Raw genomic sequence first — 20,140 nt, 5'->3', positions numbered from 1 at the left:
TCTTGAGTCGGTTTGTTTATATTTTTTAATAATAATCTTTGACTACACCCCAAATGCTGGCAGGTATGTCCACCAGTCGCCATTGTTTTAACATCAAAAGCTACTACCGATTTTTTTCCACTATCAGAACCAGTTGCTCTGCGTCTTGCCTAGTGCTCCTTCCTCGCTGTGTCTTTGGTCACCGTGAGTGTCACCCCCTCTGTCTCCAGTCAGTCTGTCTTTATCGCATCCACTGACTCTTTCTGTCTATCTTTCTTTTTTGCAGGAAGAGAAGGGTATTTCCTGTGAGCTTGTCGAGTTGGACTTCCTTCAGTGCCGAGTGGGATTTCCTTTCATGAGAGCGCAGACTAAGGTAGCTCAAACTAAGGTAGAATTAACTGCATGCAGTACTCGTGCTTTAACCTCCTCTGTAACCAGCCTCCTGCTGGGAATAGTTCAGTGTCAGACAGACAGACATACTTCATCGCATTAAAAAGCTTTTCATAGTTGAGAATATGACACCCCATATTATTCTGGGTTTTTTTTGTCTTTGCAGTATCATTTTGCAGTGATTTTTGACACGACTCGGCTCTCTGGAGAAGATGACACGTTGCAGTTCTTAGTTCAAGCAAAAAGGTGAGAAGCTCAAATATAACTGCAAATGTAAATATTGATCTACACAAATAATTGTAAGCGAAATATTCACTTTCACTGATCTTTGTTTCTTTTAGCGCCAATCCCGAGCACAATCTCAATGACAACTTTTTGGATATCTCCATCCCTCTGATTCACGAGACCGACACCACTATCACTGGGTAAGAACGAGACAAATATGAATTCCACAACAGTGTAGTCACTGTTTTGCAAAATGTAAAGCTATCTCAGCGACTTGAGCTGGTTGCCCATCAGTTGGCTCACAGGAAGCGAGGGAGTGTTTGTCAGTATGGAGGATATCAACTTGAAAAGCCTTATCTGCGAATGCTTTATCACAGCTCTGCTTCACAGAGGAGGGAGAGAGAGATGTAAAACAGCCCGAATCTGCCAGAACTCTGGCATCTGATAAGGCTGCTGTCTTTAATGTGAAGGGAGGCTTAGAACAAAGCTGGACAAATATGTCTGCTGATAAAGGAAAAGCTTCTGTCGAGCAGAGCCCGACTCGAACCGAAAATTTTTATGGAACTTTTTAGAACATAATTTTGTCTCTTGTCATTTAAATAAATTATCTTTCGTCACCTTCCTGAACTGCAGTGTGATTACACCAACCTCCTTTGTGTATGGAAACTCCATTGAAGACTCACGCTTTGTCCAATTAGAAGACATGGACTGCAACTTTCAACCTCTCAATCTCACTTTTCAGGTACTATAGGAAGAGAATAGATACCAAAATATGTATTAAAAATGCTTCTTTGTATATTTATCCGTCTTTTCTTTCTGTGTGATGTCTTTCCAGGCTATAAACAAGGGCCCCAGCAGGTTGCCTGGCTCCAGAGTGGACATCAGGATTCCCAACCGGCTGACTGGCAACGGAGCTGAGATGTTCCACATCATTGAAACACAGGTGGATGCCAGCAGCAGTCCATCTACATTATTCATCCAGACCAAATTGTTATTTATTAGTTTATTAACTTGCAGGAAGCCACATATTTAACTCATTTATCCAGCAAAAGCCTATCACTCTTGCTTGTTTTGCTCCTCATGGCACAGCTGTTTGTATCCACTCCAAAGCATTCTTTTATGTACTGAGAGCTGCTATACCTCTGGGTTTTTGTTCAGGACATGGGCAGTATGCTTAGTGTGGGGCACCACAGGACCAGTGAAAGTTGAAGCAAAAATGTTGACATTGCTATTGAAGCTGGCCGCCCATTTTGTTTCACAACATTTTGCATTTTGACAAAGAAACACAATACAGGAGTATTGTGTATATGTGTTATTTCAGGTTGAAATATTTTCTTAACCCTTGCACAAAGCTTTTCATACAGGTAGATCATGGGGGTGCTCAAACTATTAATTGTATTGACTGTGAATGGGCAGACAGAGTTGACTGTATCCCACCCTCCTACAGCCATCTGGAATCACTTTAGGGGACTCAGACGGCTTGCACAAAATGGGAGTGGGACACCTGAAGGGGCTGGCTACTACACCGTACCATCCCTAGCCTGGAACCACATATCATAAAGCTGTTAACAAAGCATGCAGCCTGTGGCACATCGGACAGTAGCGCAGTTATGTTTTATAGTCAGGTTTTCTTACATTTTACACACATTTCCATTTGTTCGTGATATATAAAAGCTTCAGGTTTTTGCAGTTTTTCTGCACAAAATCTCCCATCCTGCCAAACTTAGTGCAGCTGCTGGTGGAGCCTATGGCTCTTCATGCCAGCAAATGCAGCAGAAACACAGGACACTGGAAAATTCTGCAATAAAAGCTCAGACATGCTGGGTGGTACTCTAGCAGATCCCCACCTCTAGAGCTTCACGTCCAGCTGAGGAGAGAGGAAAGGGGAAATGCTCTCTTGGGGCTGGGCAGTAAACCAGACACCTCTAAATCACTCCATATGGGGAAAACAGTCTGGGAGGGGTTCCAACTTGTTCTTGGAGAGAACTTCCTGTGAGCCCTGGAGACTCCTAACAATAGCGAGATAGGTGACAAAAGTACATGCGTCAACATTTTCGATGTCACTCCCAAACCTGTCTGCAGCATAAACTTGGCAAAAATGCTTTCTTTCTTCTGCACCCATGTCACACATGCCTGTTAAATAACTGTGCTTCAGGTGGCCAACGGTCGAGGGAACTGCACTCCTCATAGGAACCCAACACCATGCACCATCCCCCAGGACAAAGAGAGCATCTTTCACTCCATCTTTGCCTTCTTCACCAAATCAGGACGGAAAGTCTTGGTAAATATACAGCCCTCGTGTTGCACTTTGACTTTTCAGAGGTCACTGAGAGTCACCCCCTATGAGGATTCTTGTTTTTATTTTCTTTTAGTCGGTGTAACATCTGTTTATCACACGTCCTTCTTTTTTCTCACTGCTTTTCAAATATCTTTTTTTTAACAGGATTGTGATCGGCCTGGAAGAGCCTGTATGACGATCTCCTGCAGCCTGGGTCCACAGTTAAAAGAAGAAGCTTTGAGCATAGATATAAAAGTTTTACTCAACACTGAAATCTTAAAGACGGTGAGGCTCAAGCCGTGAGGGTAATAAATTCATTCACAGGTTGCTGTGATTCTTAAAGCAGTCCATAATCTGTCCACCGACAGGATTCTTCCTCTGTGATCCAGTTCGTCACACGGGGCAACGTGCAAGTAAATGACAGGACAGTGGAGGTGCCGAATGGCCTGCCAGAGGACATTTCTGTGAGTATGCCATGAATTTACCCTCACTGTGTGACCATGTCAGTGAAGAATATCTAAAAACCTCTATATTAATCCAAAATTTGGCAAAAGCTCAGAAGGGAAAGCATGTCATCTACCAATCAGAAGGTTGTTGGCTACTCAAATTCGAAGTATCCTCGAGCAAGATACTGAAACCAGAGTTGCCCCCGATGCATCTATTGATGTGTGTGCACAGGAATCTTAGATAAAGACCTTAGGTATAGAAAAATGTGAATGTTTGAATAAGACTTGTTTAACCTTGTTTAAAAATGTAAAAAGAAAGCATTTTGAGCCATCAGAGTAGAAACATTTTTTACAAGTTCCAGTCCATTTACCATCTATAAACTTTAGCAAATTTCAGTGAACTGTTTGTGTCTTTGTCCGTGTTGTCTCACTTTGGATTAATAGCCGTCACACATTTCATCTTGCCAAAAGCGGCAGGCAGAACAGAACTGCTGCTGCTGACCTATGTGCTCAAAAGGAGTCACACAGGTCAGATGCTTATTGGAGATTCTACCCATCCAGAGGTTAGAGGTGAAGGATTGTGTGCTTTCCCTGCAAAAATATATCAAAAAGCATGTTCATCTTTAGAAGCTCGGTCACAATTCCCTTGAATTGCTGATGTGCTCCAGATCTGTCACAAATGACATGAGTGCAGGGAACAGCTGGTCATTGTGGGTTTACTGTGTAGTGGTATTTCTATTAGCTGCTTTTGGGGGTCCCTTAGATGTGCACAAGGACAGACCCTCCCCCCATTGTTGTACGCTGAGTGATCAAATGGCCTAGCAGATCGGATTTGCTGATTGCGTTTAGCAACCAGCATGCTTGCAGTGGGATCCTGGAAAAGATTACAGCACTGATTGGGTTGCAGGCCTGCTGACCCTGAGCTCCAGTTGTGCTCGGAAAATTCAGACCTGGTATAAATGTCTCCAAGCCATGCTGCTCTTTCAGCACTTTGCAAGTGTGCTCATTCCAGTGAAACGTACTCCAGTGAATTTTAGTGAACATTTTTACCTTTTCCCTCAGGATCCCAGCTAGCTAGAGAACACGATGCAAATATAATTTGTGGTCCCAGGCTGTGCTGTTCACAGCAAGCCTTCTGGCTGTCAGCGAGACAACAAGCTTGACTTTTTTATCACCCGTGAAATAAAAACAAATCCACATAAATCCACATGTTGTTTTGTTTTTTTTTACTAAGAATGCACACATAAGGCTGTTAAAGCAAGAAAGTGTGCAACTTACAAATTTAGAAAATGAGGACAGCGGTAAATGAACTTCGCATTAAGGGACTGCCAAAGTTAAATTGAGAAACTCAGCGTCAGAGAGCAATGACCAGTAGAGGTTTAATCTTTTTTGTGCACGCAAACGCCTTGGCATGCATAACAACAGTTACATTCCAGAGCTTGGGGTAACGGGAACGTGTTAATGTGTGAAACTATTCAACAGAGAGATTGTTCTTCACTTGTCCACTTTGTTTTTTGGCTGGCTCACAGTTGGTGTTTCATGCCACATTTGTGTTTAAATCCCGTGCAACGCTGGACATTAAAGCCACAGCGTCCCTCGGTCGGCCTACTGTGTGTGAACACACAGTATTTGTCTTTGTTTGTGAACATTAGTAAGTAAATAAACCCATCGATTTTGCAATTGGGCAGTCTGCTGTTTTCCATTTAAAGCCAGAATGCTAATATTACAGCAGGCTTTGCTGTGATGCAGAGTAATGGAATATTTCACTCAGTCAAAACACTGTTAATACAGTGTAAATTTAACCAGTCAAGCTCAGTTTGTTGGACAAGGCTCCTGTAAAGAGATATCTAATAGCTTCAAATCAACTTTTGTCCAAAGTAGAAATATGGCCTTTTAAATGTAATGGTAATTGCTACAAATTCAAATAAACATTAGCACTGCTGCTAGAAAGGGAATCAAAAGAAGTGCAGTGTGTTTACTTAATTACAGTATATACAAAATTTGTCACTTAGGACCACTTCAAATGTTTTGTACTTAAGCCAGAGTGCACTGGTTCAAATAAGCATGAATTTGTTGTCAGTGACAGATTATCCAGCTGGTCAGCGTTCCTCCATGTCATGGGAAAAAGCTCAGATACCTCTAAATCACACCAGAACCAAGCTAAGAGTTGCCAAGGCTCCCTGAATAGCAATAACTCAGAATTAGCCAGTCTAAAAGCATGACACAAAATTCAAAAAGGGAGTAGATGATGCATTGTTTTTATCTGCTCTGATTAATAAGACAAATACTTGCTGATGCTTAACGTTACCATCATATATCAAAGTCACTATCTTAGTTTAGCTCGTTAGCATGGAAATGTTCCTTACAGGCTCATGTGAATCTTATCAGTTGTTTATGTTTGTTTGTTTGGGGTTTTTTGCTTACATTAAAAGTCTTGGGTTCATCACATCCTCAATAAATGTCATGGTTCTCCATCGTATGGTTATCAAAATAATTTAGTCTGGACCAAAGAGGACTGACTAACTGAGATGTACAAAAATGCTCACTTATGACTGCAGATATGTTTGAGAGCATCAGCTGTTACAAATTAATAAACCTGCTCATAATGTTTGTTCCATGTGGACCAAAGGTCACTCCATGAACCTAGAATCTAATTTAAGTCTGACTTGTGCTTCCTTTTTGTATAACCAATATCTATGTCCTGAAAAATGCCTTCGTACTAGTTTCCTGTTATTTGAAAGCATTTTTTTTTTTTTTTTTTTTTTTTGCTTTAAACATTGGTCCTTTGAATCAAACCATGGAACCAAAGCACTCTGAAATCAGATGTGTCTCTCTTGCTGCTTTGCACTGGATTGCATCATTAGCAGCACATGACTTAATGTGCATTGTGTGTGTTGCATTTTAGTGTGACTCACTGCGATGTTGTTGTGTTTTAGCTGGTGTTTGAGGCTCTCCACAGTCAGGAGCCAAGGGGTTACGTAGTCGGCTGGATCATCGCCATCAGTTTGCTGGTGGGAATCCTCATCTTTTTGCTGTTAGCTGTGCTGCTTTGGAAGGTAAACCAACTCATAAACACAGATCGAGACTTTTCAGCTTACAGCACTGGTCACAACACTCCACTTGAATGCCAGCGCAGTATTGTCCACTCTGTATTGTCCATGAAAAGGACAAATCACACAGTGGACAATAATTAACACCACACCACTCACATGAAAGAAAAATCTAAAGAGGGGGGAATGGCAATTACACTGCTGTCCAGAGGCCCCTTTAGCAGAAAACTCCATTCCTTTTTCACTGCTTCATCTTTCACTGGGAATACCACAACTAAGCCTTGAAATGTTGAACCCCCACCCCCGATCCCCAGTTCCTCAGACCCAGCCAAAATAAACCCCACTTACAAGAGCGGCACATGTCCTGTATTGCTCTCTTCAGGAAATGCCTGAGGAGAGCACAGGTCTGTATCAATAAACTTCAGCAGCCAAATACAGATAAATGAATGGAGTCGTAGGGAGAGAGGCAGCAAGCCAGTGTGGCTGCTTTGATTAGATACACACCAAGAATCTACTGGTCTTACCACATTGTCATATCTCATACATACTACACTTGGTAAATGAATCTTATACTTTCATGAAATTTAAATGGGTAGTCAGTATTACATTCCTAAAGAAATGTTTCAGTAAGGTAAATGCTTGAGTTTTGTCAAACCTTGGTGGTGGTTTCATGTGGTTTTACTTACATTGCTGTTGGCCATATTTCAATCCATTATATTTGAAATAAATTGCACACCTCATAGATTCATTATTTTCCATCTGTTTCACTGTGGGAGAAAATATTAACTTGCACATTTCTGTAACTTAGATATATAATCCATCACAGTGAACTCAAGGTCTGAGTTGTTAGCTTAACAAAAATTATGTAATTTCTGTAAAAGTGCTGCTCAAAGAAAGAGCCGTTCTAAATAAATTGTCCAATTGGCCACCCATCCAATGACACTCCTGAGAGTTAGCCAGTGAATTGCATTGCTATTACGTAATATGTCAAACCAAATCCAGCAGATAAGCAAGACAATGGTGTTGCGCAAATCCTGATTTTCTAGCATTAAAAAAAGGCTGCTGCAGTTTGTCTCAGTGTCATGCGTCCACACTCACAAACCTCTCCTGCTACAGCCAAAATACTTTTTTTAGGGTGATACTGAAAAACAGCTGCAAAATAACTAGCTAGTGTTTAAAAAAAAAAAAGATTCCTGAAATGTATTCATAACAAATATATAACTGTTACTACCTTTTTAAAAAAAAGAGCAACACTGAGCAACACTTTGCGCTAAGCTAACAAATCAGCAGCGTGAGCTTAACGCAAAAACTAAAAACAAGAGGAAAAAGCTAACCTGACACTCGTCATGTCATCTAAAAGCAACTTTAAGACACATGTTTTTATTTATTTCATGTTAAAACTGAAATGTAAAATTGTATCTTAAGCAGGTATATTTCTTTCACAGGAGAATATAATACCTAGCTTAACGGCCTTAGCAGGTCAAAGTAGCAGGAAACGTATTTACAGTACAAAAATTAGTGTTATCTTCACACCTCTCTGCTCAGAGAGGAAGCAAGGGTATCAGATATGACAAAAATGTTATATTTGAGACATATTTGCCTGTACCAAAATATATGTACGTGATAAGCTAATATGGAGCGATAAAATCAGCTAGTGGTGTAACTCTAGGTCACAGCTATGAATTACCTATGTTATGTTTTGCTTGAAAAATGACAATCTCTGGAGAGAAAAGGTATATGCTAAAAAGTTCTGGTATGTGTCTGAAAATGTTATGCAGCAATGTAAAGTGAATGTGATCTGTAATTGCTGACTGAAATGAATATTTTCTTTTGCAAGTCAGATACAACCACAGATGCAGCTTATTAACTTAAATTCTTACTCCTCTCACTCTTTGACAGATGGGATTCTTCCGTCGACGTTACAGAGAGATCATTGAGGCTGAAAAGAACAGAAAGGACAGCGATGAAAGCTGGGACTGGATGGATAAGGACCACTGAGACTTACAACGGGAGTCCCAGAGGAGCCAGTGAGATTAGGGATTCGGTTGCGAAAGATCCAATAGCACAGGGTCTCTCAGCCCAGCCGCCCCCTGTGGCATTGGGCCCTTCAGTCTTCCATATGTGGAAGAGGAGAATATTCTCCATATTTTTTGGAGACTTAATATTTTTGGGGGGAGGAGGGAGGGAGTCCAGGAAACAGGCTTCTGAGGTGACAAGGTGGCTTGCCAGCGGACACTTGCTGTGGAATTCAGCTAATCTCAAAGGAGGTATCACCCAGCCAGCAGAGCAGAGCTGTTGATGGAGGCTCACATCCGTACAGGGATGTGGAGACGGCATCAATACTGGTGGACAAGAAAACCCTCAGGGCTGTGTTACATAGCAAATTTATTTTTATACATATACTTTAAGCCATATTGTGTAAAAGTGAGCTTTGAAAAGAGTTGGGGTTTTGAATGCCATTATAAACATACTATATCTACGGTATGTTTTCTTAAAAGCACTGATGTTTGATAAGAATGAATGCCTTGGCCCCTTAGATTTACTTTTTGTGCCAAAGATATGTCCAGTAGAGTACATGATTGGAATCATTTGTATATTCAGTTCATCCCAGATGCTGGGAGTGAAAGATTGTATCTTTTCTGTACTATTGCTGGCTGATGAAAATCTGTTTTACACATCTGATTGCCCATCCCCTCACATTTCTAATCAGCCAGAGCTAATTCTATGCTACAGTACCCGCACCCTGTCCCAACGCAATGCACTAGTGTTTCCATTTGTGACACACTGTGAGGGCTCTCTCTGTCTTCATGATGACCGCTTTTTTCATGTTTCCATTGTTAACCATGCCTAAAATGCAAAAGATGGTTAAAAGATCATTCCTTTTGTTCTGGTCTGGCTTTCAGCTGATTCGCTGGTAGATGATAATATACAAAAGCTATTATTTCATAGATTAAACTTAAATCTTTATTCTTTAAAATGTTTCAAAATACCATGAGTTTTGAAAGTGGAATGTATAGTCAAGCAAATCTGACGTAAAGCTGCTTTTGGTAGGAGCAAAAACTGCTCAGGTATGCAAGGAGACTTTTATAATGGACGGCCAAACCTCCCAGGCTCAAGTGAACATAGTTTAGCTGAATGTCTTGTAAATTCTCACTGAAATACAGCAGAAAAGGATTAACTATTGTTCCTGAAATACCTGATCACGATTTATTTCCAAAACCTTCTCAGACTTTACCGGAGCATTCCATTTTTAAGTTTACTGTTATGTTATCAGCCATTGGATTATAGTGTGAAATATGAGATACTGTTGCTCTACACAGCCAGATGAAAGACTGTCGTGGTATGAGTAATGCCCTAAAAATAGGTGAGAATATGCTGCACTCAATCACTACACATACAGTATACAAGCTCTTTGGGGCTCCTGGGAAAAGTTACTTTTAAGCCAGGGTTGAGGGATGTCAGTGCCCTGAAAAATCCGCCACCATATGAACCCACAGCTCCTCTCTGCTAAAACTTTTTTCCCCCCTGCAGGCTTGTCAGTTCTTTTAAATACTAGATTTAATTGTGATTGAAATAAGACATTAGCAAATTCAGTATTAAAGCTCCCCACAAATATATAAACAGTGAGAAAATTAAAATGTGGTAATATGGGAATCGCTGGTGCCTTGGTCCCCCTACTTCTGGCACCTGTTGCTCAGTACTCATAGGTCATACCCTACCCATTTTTGAACTTTGTTTTGATGTTAACTGCAAAGTTTTGTGTGTCTGTACTTTGCACATTTGCAACCCTATCTAGCTGAACAAACAGATAAATTCATGTAATCTTTAAAAAAAAAACCAAAAACTTCAATTATGCTCCAAAAAAAATTCAATTTAAGAGTCAAAAGCTTTAACAATCAGCATTGGGTGACAAGATTTACATTAAAATAGATATGCAGTATATAAGTATAAAGTACCTTTTGGTAATTTCTTTAGTAGACCAGTCAGATTTAAACGTGCAATGCCAAAGAACTAAAACTTTATCGTCACTTTATTGATCACTATGATTGCTTCGCTCTAAAATGTGCTGTATAGATCTTCTGACACCATTTACTTCCACTGGTAATACAGCGTATACTGTACACATCCACGCCTTCCCTCTGCATCTGTTAAACTGTTGCTATGTATTAATGCAGAGAAACCAACACTTGACTTTTTTTTTCTTTTTTTTTTTGGTAAAGTTTAACTGTGATGATTATACTTTGTTTTTATGTTTGTCACCTTTAATCGCATCGTTATTTGGGGTTTTGTTCTGAGTATACTACTGTCACTGAATATCATTTCCATTATAGTGTGCTGTACGTTTGATGTTTAAAATCATGTTCCAGCTGTATATTTATCTGTTGATGAATTTTAGAATGAAGTCTCTTGTTATCAACGTGGCTCCAGTGTTTGCTGCTTATTTGTGGTGAATGGTGCTCTCTGCTGGCAGCTTTTCTTCAGTCGCACCAAACAAAATTCAACAATGGGGAAAAACACAAAACTGCTTGTTCAGGTTTTTAGAAAATGCTATTTGGGGGGAAATACTGTTAAAAATATATTTTAATAAACTTTTCACTGATCATTTACACTAAGTACATTTATAAGTAGATGTTCTTAGATTATTAGAGCTGAAATAACAACCAGTCCACAGAAAATGACCATTCTGATCAGCTAAAAATCCCCAAAATGGCAAATATATATTTATATTTTGATCTTGTGTCATTGGGAATTAAATATCATTGATTTTTTGTTCTTTTGGGCTACAAAACTTTATCTTTATTTTAAAGGGCTACAGTGGATTCGTTGGGTGCTGATGACTTTTTATACAAATGTATTGATACAGTATGATGGTGTAATATCATGAGTTTTAGAAAAGACTACCATTTAACCTGAAAGTATAAAAAAAATCCAAATTAGCTCATATCTTAAGCACTGAAAATAACGTGAATGCATTTTAAAGGAACCCTGGTCAGAAACAACATGTTATGTACAATATTCAATGTTCTAATGTCCTCTTTCTATTTTGCTAAGAGTTTTCCCATATCTTCTTGAAGATCCTAATAATTTGCTACTATACTTTCACTGACCATGTGCCAGAAAACTGTAAAAATCTCTTTAAAAGTTCAACCACACCTGTGATGAAGTGTCACATAAACAATACTGGCTCTTCAATACCATATAGTATATTTAGGTTTAGGTTTGCTAACAAAGCATTATCTCAAAGAATATGGCAACTAATCAGTCAATACATTAAAGCTTGATGAAGCTGCGTGCTGTTGATCAGGTGACACCAGTTGCTATGAAACACTGAAGTCAAGAACAAGCTGCTGTGGTGAGCAAATCAATTATTAAAAAAGCTACCACGCTAAATACAGCAGGAATACAACAACATTTATGGTACTCACTTTCTTTTGACCAGAGAGAATCAGTCTCTTAACTATGTCCTCGTTGTTCGATCATGGGTTGATCAGGACTGTAGCAGTTGAGCAGGTGGTTGCACCAATTGCAATTCATATATGCCGCCTGGTGTTGCTGTGTGACAGCGCAGAGGAACCTGAACAATTCAGCCAGCTGGAGGGGGCAGCTCAGACTGTGGCTAAAGCTACTGAGAACATGGCAGCAGTGGCTTCCAGGTATGTACTGTTATGAAAATCATAATGTATAATACTTCAAATGAAGCAATAGCCTGCAGAGAGGAAAAAAGTATCTTTCAGTTTAACCTTTTCTTGTAATTTCCTGCATCTTTGGAGCTAAAAGAGGCCACCCAAACACATAAGATATCAATGGAAAGGCCAGGATGTCCTCTATTGGGGACATCAGGACTTAGACGGGTAGCTCAAATAAGTCACAAGATATAGACAAATGTCCATTACACAGGATCTAAATGAATAAGCTGGCTCTCAGGAGGATATAGGAAAATCAAATTTAATTATTTAATCTGTATGAAACTCAAATGTGTAATACAACCCAAATTGGGGAAGAGTTAGAATACTTATGTAAGAGAATGCAGAGATTTGCAAATCTCAGGCATTATTCACAATAGAACATAGAACACAAATTAAATGTTTGAACTGAGAAAAAGTACAATTTCAGGAAAAACATTAGCTCATTTTGAATTTTATGGATGCAACATGTCTCAAAAAACTGGGATGAAGGCAACAAAACTGGAAAAATAAGTGGTACTCAAGGGACATTTTACAGTTAATTAGATAAACTGGCAACAGGCTGGTGACATAAATAGGCATATGTTTTGTTTATTTAAAAGGGAAAATGTATTTTAGTTAATTTGAGCACTTAAATTCATCTTGTAAAAATGCCAGATTTAGAGTGGCTGGGTTTCCCAACTTTGGATAAAAATAATATAGCAGAGGCAGCAACTTGTAGACTAATAATGTGGACAAATTAACCCCAACAAACACCGTGCTATGTGATTTAAACACTTTCATAATTAAAGAAGAAACCATTTAACAACAAAGTAATGTCTTTTGTGTTAACTCGTTTTTTAAAAGCGTGATTACAAAACAATTAAAATGAAAATAAATATGTTGGTCTGCTGGTAGTGAAACACAGGCTCCTCTGGTGACTCTTAGAGGGAGGAGGGGACCTCAGAAAATAGCAGCTGTTAATGGCTTTTTGAACTGGGTGGAGGTGTTAACGATCCACATGAGGACTTCAAAGATCTGCTCCAGTCTAATCTTCATACTGGGTATTCTACAAACACAGCACTGCAACTTTAGACTTTAGACACAAGATTGGACAACTTGAGTCATTTTTGTTTTATTTATTTGTTTTATTTTGTTATGTTTTTTTTTTTTTTAATGAAGGCAGCAGATTTGTTTTTAGCATTAAAGTGTGGGGCAGTGATGCTAGTGTTAGCGTTGTTAGCTTCAAGAGGCTAGTGGAGGATTAGGGCTTCATTTAAGGTCCCGTCATATTCTTCTTATACCTAATTTAATCATCTAAGACATTTTAAGGAAGTGAAGATCAAGTTAAAATGTCCTTGTGTACCACCAAGATTTCCTTTAAAGCTCTCCTTAGCAGTAGCAATACTACTGGGCCAAACACAGAGAAATCCAGGTGGCTAGCCCTTCTCTATCCGGTTGTTCAGTGATGACGCGACGAATCCTACTTCCGGGTCTAAAGTAGTCTGCGTTTAATATGGCTTTTGTGTTGTTAACATGTTTAATGTTATGTATTTTCTTCTATTTGATCTCAAAAAGCTCCTAAAACAGTCAGTGATCCCTGTTGACCTCCCTCGGCTTTTATTACCGCTAATCATTTATTTAAGCTCAGTTTTTAAAACCTTACGATGTAACTACAGCCCAGCCCATGCAGCAGTATATGAATGACTAACCTCGTATTGTGGATGGATTATCTCAGTTGTTCTCCTGGCTGAAGTTTGGTCCTTTTACAGCATCCTGCCATGCGATTACATTTGTTTCTGACCACCGAGAACACTCACGTTAACTTTTATCGAGTGGAAAAAAAAGTTAGCTTGTTTATATTATGCTAACATAGCTATGTCGCTAGCGGTCACGTAGCACATCATTATATACCAGCTAGCCCAACTTCAGTAACCCTACAAACGTCACTGCTGTTTAGTTTTCTGTCTTCATTTATGCTGGAAGTGATAACAGAGCTGTATGTTTTAATTTGTTTCCAAAATCCCGCAGTCAGGACATGCTATATTGTATTTAGATAGAAGCTAGCGAGCTAACTCCCTGCTAACTTCTAACTCCGTTAAATGTCATAAATTCCGTTTTCATGGATGCCTGGATGTTAAACTCAATTGTTACACCTGGTAGAGCAGAACGCTGATCATTTTATTAAAGATGAAAGACTTTAGACAGTTTTTCAACTCTCAGTAATGCCATAGTGATCGTTTGATATATGGACCTGCAGCGGAGTTTAGACCCAGACACGGCTAGTGACGTCAGACTGAACAACCGGATAACCAATCAGATGGCTCATTTCCACTGTTCCTTTTAATTAAATTCTTTTTCCATTTCAAGTATTTATTGATGGCTTAATAATTCATTTAGAATTATTAGCTTACCTTTTGTTGTCTATTAAATCATTTAGTAAGGTGTAATTATTAGTGAAGACTTAACAATTATTTCATAAATACTTTGTTAAATGAATATTTTATTTCATTATTATTTAATAATTCATGAACAGCTCTAATCTCATATTCCTTCATAACATGTCTCAGCTTAAACATTTTATTTTTTATTTCTTCTATTATGAATAAATGTGAGTTTGTGAGCTCTGTAAATAATTGCCTTTTGTTTTTATTTACTGTTTATACAGCATCCCAGCTTGGTTGGAATTGTGTTTGTATATATTATCTGATGAACAGCAGACTCTTTACTTCTAGGCAAATACGTGAGACGGAGGATGAAGTTTTTCACATGGAGATGTCCTCCCTGCTAGAGTCATTCGCTGTGTGTGGGCAGCATGTCCTGCTGGCAGCTCAGAAACTGAGTATCCAGCCAAGTTTAACTGAACACAGAGAGGAGCTCGTCACTGCTACACAAAACGTTTTCCTCGGAATAGTCAAGGTAAAGTAGACAAAGAAAAGAAAAAGCTGTCTGCAACTGTCCTAAAAATTATACCCAAATTAAAGCAGAGAGAAAACAAATAAGGTTAAAGCACTGAAAGGTTTCATTAGATTCATCTTAGGCAGCTACATCTGCTTTTACTTTCTCAGAGGTTTCTTAAATGTTGACATTATTTAAAAACAACAGAAGACTCCCACACCGTCTGTTTTTAATTCACATGTGGAGAATCTCAGCAACTCAGCCATCATCTTTAGCCTTCTGGTGCTGTTGTGTAAAGAACATTTTTTTTCCATCGTTAATTTTTAAGTACAGTAATTCTTTCCTGTTAGCTACTCACTGACTTTATCTGACAATGTAGAAACTTTCTCCTCTGTTTCACTTTCAAAGTCTGAGCTGGCATAGCAACATATAATTCCGAGCATTATAACGATTTTAGCATTGAATCTGAATCACAGTTTGGAAGCTCAGAAACCAAATTTCATGGCGATCCAAAGGGCAGCTGTTCATACAGTTCACTGAAGGTTTTCAGCCAAATGCAGCATAAAACCAAAGAGGCTCACCAAAGCCTATAGATGGATGTGTTTACATTTTGTCGTATTCTGTCGTATCTGTTGAAATATTTCGATCATGGCCAAAATCTTTTAACTAATTGATTTACTGACAGTCTGACACCGTATTTTCATACTTCTTAAATAGGTACAGTAAGCTGTAGAGCAGCAGTAACACAGTGACTTGTGCCTTCTGCTCCTAGGTTCTGTTGGTGGATGATGATGCTGCTGTAAGGAAAGTTATAGCTGCTGCTGATCAGGTTTTGGAGTGTCTCTCTGAAGTTGGCTCCTCCTCAGATATCAAGTCTCTTCTTAAATCTTTCCAAATGTTTTCTGAGGCTCTTCTTGCCTTTAACAGACTGACAATGGAGAGAGCAAATTCCTTACGGGATCCCAGACAAACCAAACAACTCCTCGATTCCTTGGACACCCTGAGGAGGTGCATCTCCATGCTGCACACAGCCATGTGTACAACCATCAAACACCCTACCAATGAGCAAGCCCGAGAAGCCAAGAGGTACATTCTGGACAAAGTTCAGAATACTGTTGGTGACATTACAGCAACCCTCCAGAGTGACTGCCACGGAGGACCACTGGGGCCTTGTGGGTATTATACCTGGAAAAGTAACAGTCTATTACAACTGCTCACTAGTCCCTCCACCGCCTCAATTCGAGACAGCAGCTTTGACTGCTTGGTCAGAGATCTTGTGTTTCATTGCATGGTCGTGGCAAACATGTCTCGCAGAGACTTTCAGCAAAGAGTGGTTTTCCACTGTTGTCACATCCTGCAGTTCTGGTCTGACATAAAAAGGATTTTAAAGTCTTCTGAGGATTCTGCACAGAGCTTTGAGAAGACCTGCATTTTCCTGCGCCAGCAAATACTAATGCTTGACAAAACTTTGATGACTACAGTTCTGTATCAAGTCATGGACACACTTCTTGCGGCTTCCTCCACAGCTGAGCAACTTTTAGGACACATCTTGCTTTTAGATTCCTCTACAAAGCTGGATCTGAACTTTATTCAGTCGGAAGTTGAGGATTTAATTTCCTGCACTGACAGACTAATCCAGGTCGCCAATTTTACCTCAGCTATGGCTCTCGATGCTAAGAGTTTAGAGAATGTGGAAAATTCCCGAGCATGCCTTTCGAGACTCAGGGCTCGAATCGCTCCCCTTTCGCTGGAGCTGGCAGATAATTCAATGCAAACTGCTCAGAAGCTTCGTGAAGTGTGTCAGAAATGGGAAGAGGAGACTGAGCAGCTTCAGGATGCTTTCAGTGATGTGATGGACATTAGGGAGTTCACCAGTATAGCTGTTAATGAGATGGTGAGTGATCGCCATGGATGTGACACAGCATACAGAGAACAAAGCTATGAACAGTTTAATGAACATGCAGCAAACCTCATTGGTCACATGAAGCTGGCGATTCACTCAGTGAGGAGGCATTTGGATAGAAGTGACGAACCCATCTACAGGAACGGCCTTTTGGTCCTCCTGAAGCAGGTTCAGTCATCTCAAGCCAAAGTAGCTGAGTCAGTCAGAAGCATGCTTAATGGATCCACGCTGAACGTGGAGGCATATTCTACATTTAGTGACAGCGTTTCCACCGTCATTGAGCATTTTAAGGTGCTTAGATCAGGATTGGATGGCCAACAGCATCCGCATCTCCTGAGCCCGCTGCGAGAGGGGGCTCGTCAGCTCGAAATCACACAGCCATGTCTGCCAGTCAAAGACAGCTGTGAACTGAGTGTGGACGATATGTTAAGAGGCTCGGATATTCCTTTTTTTGAAGTTTTGGAAAGAGAAACCAAACATGAGGAGAAGCACACAGATCAGGGACCCATAAAAGCCGAACCAGACCATAAAGTTGACAGCGATGATTTAACGTTCCCAGCTGTCTCAGATGAGCCTAAACTGATTCTCAAGCCTCTCAAATTTGACCTTTTACCCCTCTTGTATGAAGTTGTAACTGTGACTAAAGGGAAAGACGTGACACTGCTCAACCAGGCCTGCACCAGTGTTCTTGAGCTGTCAAACTGTTATGCCCAAGCTACAAAGGAGGCCTTGGTCATTGTCGATGCAGTTGACTGTCAGACTTTGGAAATCTTTAGGGCCGAGCTGGTATCCCTGACTCCACTGCTCGTCCAGACAGCTCAAGAGACGGCGATGAGCTCAGCGATGAGTACGGAGAGCATCTTTAAGCACAGCACACAGTTTTCTGACCTTATTAATAACATTCGAAAGGTTTTGCTGCCAGCAGCTGGGACCTGGTATCACACTGTTTATAATGAGCTGCAAGGGAATCTACCAAATATACCAGCCAGTTCTGCACAGCAACTCAATGAAGCAATGACTTTATGTGCTGACGTGGTCCAACTCTTGACATCTTCAGATTTAACCACACAAAGTGATGGTCAAGAAACATTGAGGGTTTTACACAGCAAGCTTACCAAAGCACAGAACAACACAAGGCAACTGATAGAGTTTTCCTCCGCATATGAAGGACAGTCAGATCAGCTAGAGGCACTTTGTATCCTCTGGAGTCTCTCCATTCAGATTTTGCTTAATTCTCTGGATAAGATTTTGGGAACATCGACTGCACTGAACCATTTGAACCCTCAGAAACAGCTCTCAGTGTTGTCTGAGAACTCGCTCCGAATCCAAGAGGCAACCAGGCTCACAAGCATAAACTGCAGAAGTGCTTATAAATCAAAGGAGTTAACCAGATACCAGGATGAACTGAAAAACCTGACTGAGGACTACCTTAAAGCTGCAGAAGAATTTGATTTAATGCCAGGCGTGGTGCACCTTGCAAAATCGGAATTCTTCCAGAGAAAACTTTTGATTAAAATTCGAGTGCTTTTTGGTCATTTAAGCAAAGTGAATAAGGACTATGATACTACATTTCAAAATCTTCTCACAATTGCTCATTTCGCTGCTGAACACTTCAGAGAGAACAACGCAGAAGATGCAGAGCAAAGGTTTGAACATGCGGCACAAACGCTTATTGAAAATGTAAAATCTGCTACCAGAAGAGTGGAGGACAGCTTAAATTACATCCATGACCCACGCACTCGCTCCAATCTGAGGTCCATTAATGACCACCTGTCTTTTCAGATCTCAGATATAATCTGCAGGGCGAGGCTCATGCTAGAGACTCACTACATTTGTGACACACTCAGTCTGGATGTGCAGACACGCTGTTGGTCAGCAAAAGCTCATTACGTGATGGAAGAGATCAGGAAGCAAGAAGGGATTCACCAAGAGGTTAAAGAGTACATAAAGGCTGGACTACAGGGGAGAGCACCTGAGGATATTAGCAAAGTTTTGGCTAAAATCCCAACTAAAGTCAAAGAAGTGGAATTTACCTCTGACACAACAATAAATTCAAACCAGAAAGGCATTAAAGAAAATGTAGATGCTGCAAAAAGTAACATAAATATGGCATCTGGGGCCAAATATGGACCTGGAAATACTAAAAAGGATGTAAGTATCGCATAATTGATCAGATTTTATTGTGTAATAAATCCATCATGTCGCAATAAACCATGTCCTAATTCTTCTCTGCAGGATAGTGCTGCATCTGGCTTGTGCCAAGAAGTCTCTTCCCTGACCTACACCTCCCTTTTTCTAAAGCAAGAAAGCAACAGCTGGGATCCCAAGGACAACAGAATAGTCCAGGTGACCAGGAAGATGGCCGACACAGTATGTTACATGACTCAGTATCTGAAGAAGAAAGGCCCAATAGCGGTAATGCCAACGAAAGGTCCCTCCACAACCGTCAACTAGATTTGCAGGAAAACTAATCTACAATCTTGTTTCTTTTTTCTTTAGAATAAAGAGGCTTTTGTTTCTGCAGCCAAAGATGTGATCTCAAACTGCCAGTCAGTTACCCAGTTTATCAGAGTTATTGCCAACCACAGCCTCGACAAGCAGTGTGCAGTTGAACTCTCGCTAATTGTTGAGCAGATTCTCACCATCACAAATCAGCTCAGCATCATTTCCAGGTCAGGAAATTTCAAGCAGAAATCACACACCGAAAACTAATAAAAGAAATGTTGAAAGGGGAAAAAAAGAAACGTAATATGAGTATTTTCTTCTGCCTGCAAAGTGTCAATGCTGTGACTCCTGGGTGCAAATCTTCTGATGAGATCCTGGTAAAGAATGCACAAAATCTGCTCCAGACAGTCTTACGTGGGGTTCGAGCTGCAGAAACAGCATGCATTAAAGTAAATCCAACACCACAAGCACAAGCAGCAACTCTGGACTACAAATATATGATTCAGTGGCATCTTTTTATTATGCCCTATGAATTGCTTCCTTAAAACTGAACACTTGCACTCTGATTTCAGGGTCTGAAGCAGCCTGAGCCAAATTCGGATGGTGCAGAGGCTACAGCTTTGTGTTTCCAGTGGAAGAGAAACCTGGAGATCCATCGAGCCCAGCAGACCTCTAACCCAGATACAGATGAGCTGGGACTGAGGAAGACGTCGGCGCACCCTTTAGCCCCAAGTCTTGCCCCACAGGTTAATGTATAAGACAGCTACAACTGTATTTTGAAAAGGAAGAAAATAATGTTTCATGCATAAGCTGTGTGTCCTGCTCCGAGAAATCAGCTGCATGAATTGTATTAGAGCTGGTGG

The 20,140-nt window shown here is 40.2% G+C and overlaps 2 protein-coding genes across 2 annotated transcripts in view; both read left to right on the top strand.

The window, feature by feature from the left end:
* The window catches only part of itga9 (integrin, alpha 9), a 55,002-nt gene extending 44,217 nt beyond the window's left edge, over positions 1–10,785 (top strand). Inside the window, exons 19-28 of the mRNA XM_082556885.1 lie at positions 266–352; positions 536–615; positions 711–794; positions 1,228–1,336; positions 1,430–1,537; positions 2,750–2,875; positions 3,038–3,157; positions 3,241–3,336; positions 6,255–6,374; positions 8,268–10,785. Of these exons, the coding sequence (XP_082413011.1) occupies positions 266–352; positions 536–615; positions 711–794; positions 1,228–1,336; positions 1,430–1,537; positions 2,750–2,875; positions 3,038–3,157; positions 3,241–3,336; positions 6,255–6,374; positions 8,268–8,366 (1,029 nt within the window). The 3' untranslated portion in view covers positions 8,367–10,785. The remainder of the gene's footprint in view (positions 1–265; positions 353–535; positions 616–710; positions 795–1,227; positions 1,337–1,429; positions 1,538–2,749; positions 2,876–3,037; positions 3,158–3,240; positions 3,337–6,254; positions 6,375–8,267) is intronic.
* Positions 10,786–11,828: 1,043 nt separating this feature from the next.
* Positions 11,829–20,105, top strand: LOC309720734 (uncharacterized protein; the record flags this gene model as incomplete). Its single annotated transcript, XM_082557870.1, has 7 exons — positions 11,829–12,022; positions 14,767–14,950; positions 15,702–18,983; positions 19,068–19,247; positions 19,332–19,504; positions 19,609–19,726; positions 19,850–20,105. The coding sequence occupies 7 exons, from the start codon at positions 11,829–11,831 to the stop codon at positions 20,033–20,035; spliced, it is 4,317 nt and encodes a 1,438-aa protein (XP_082413996.1). The 3' UTR covers positions 20,036–20,105.
* Between the last annotated feature and the right edge of the window lie 35 nt (positions 20,106–20,140).

The sequence above is a fragment of the Aulonocara stuartgranti genome, assembly GCF_965226115.1.
Source record: "Aulonocara stuartgranti genome assembly, chromosome: 13".
Classification (NCBI taxonomy): Eukaryota; Metazoa; Chordata; class Actinopteri; order Cichliformes; family Cichlidae; genus Aulonocara; species Aulonocara stuartgranti.
This window is presented reverse-complemented; position numbering and strand designations above follow the sequence as displayed.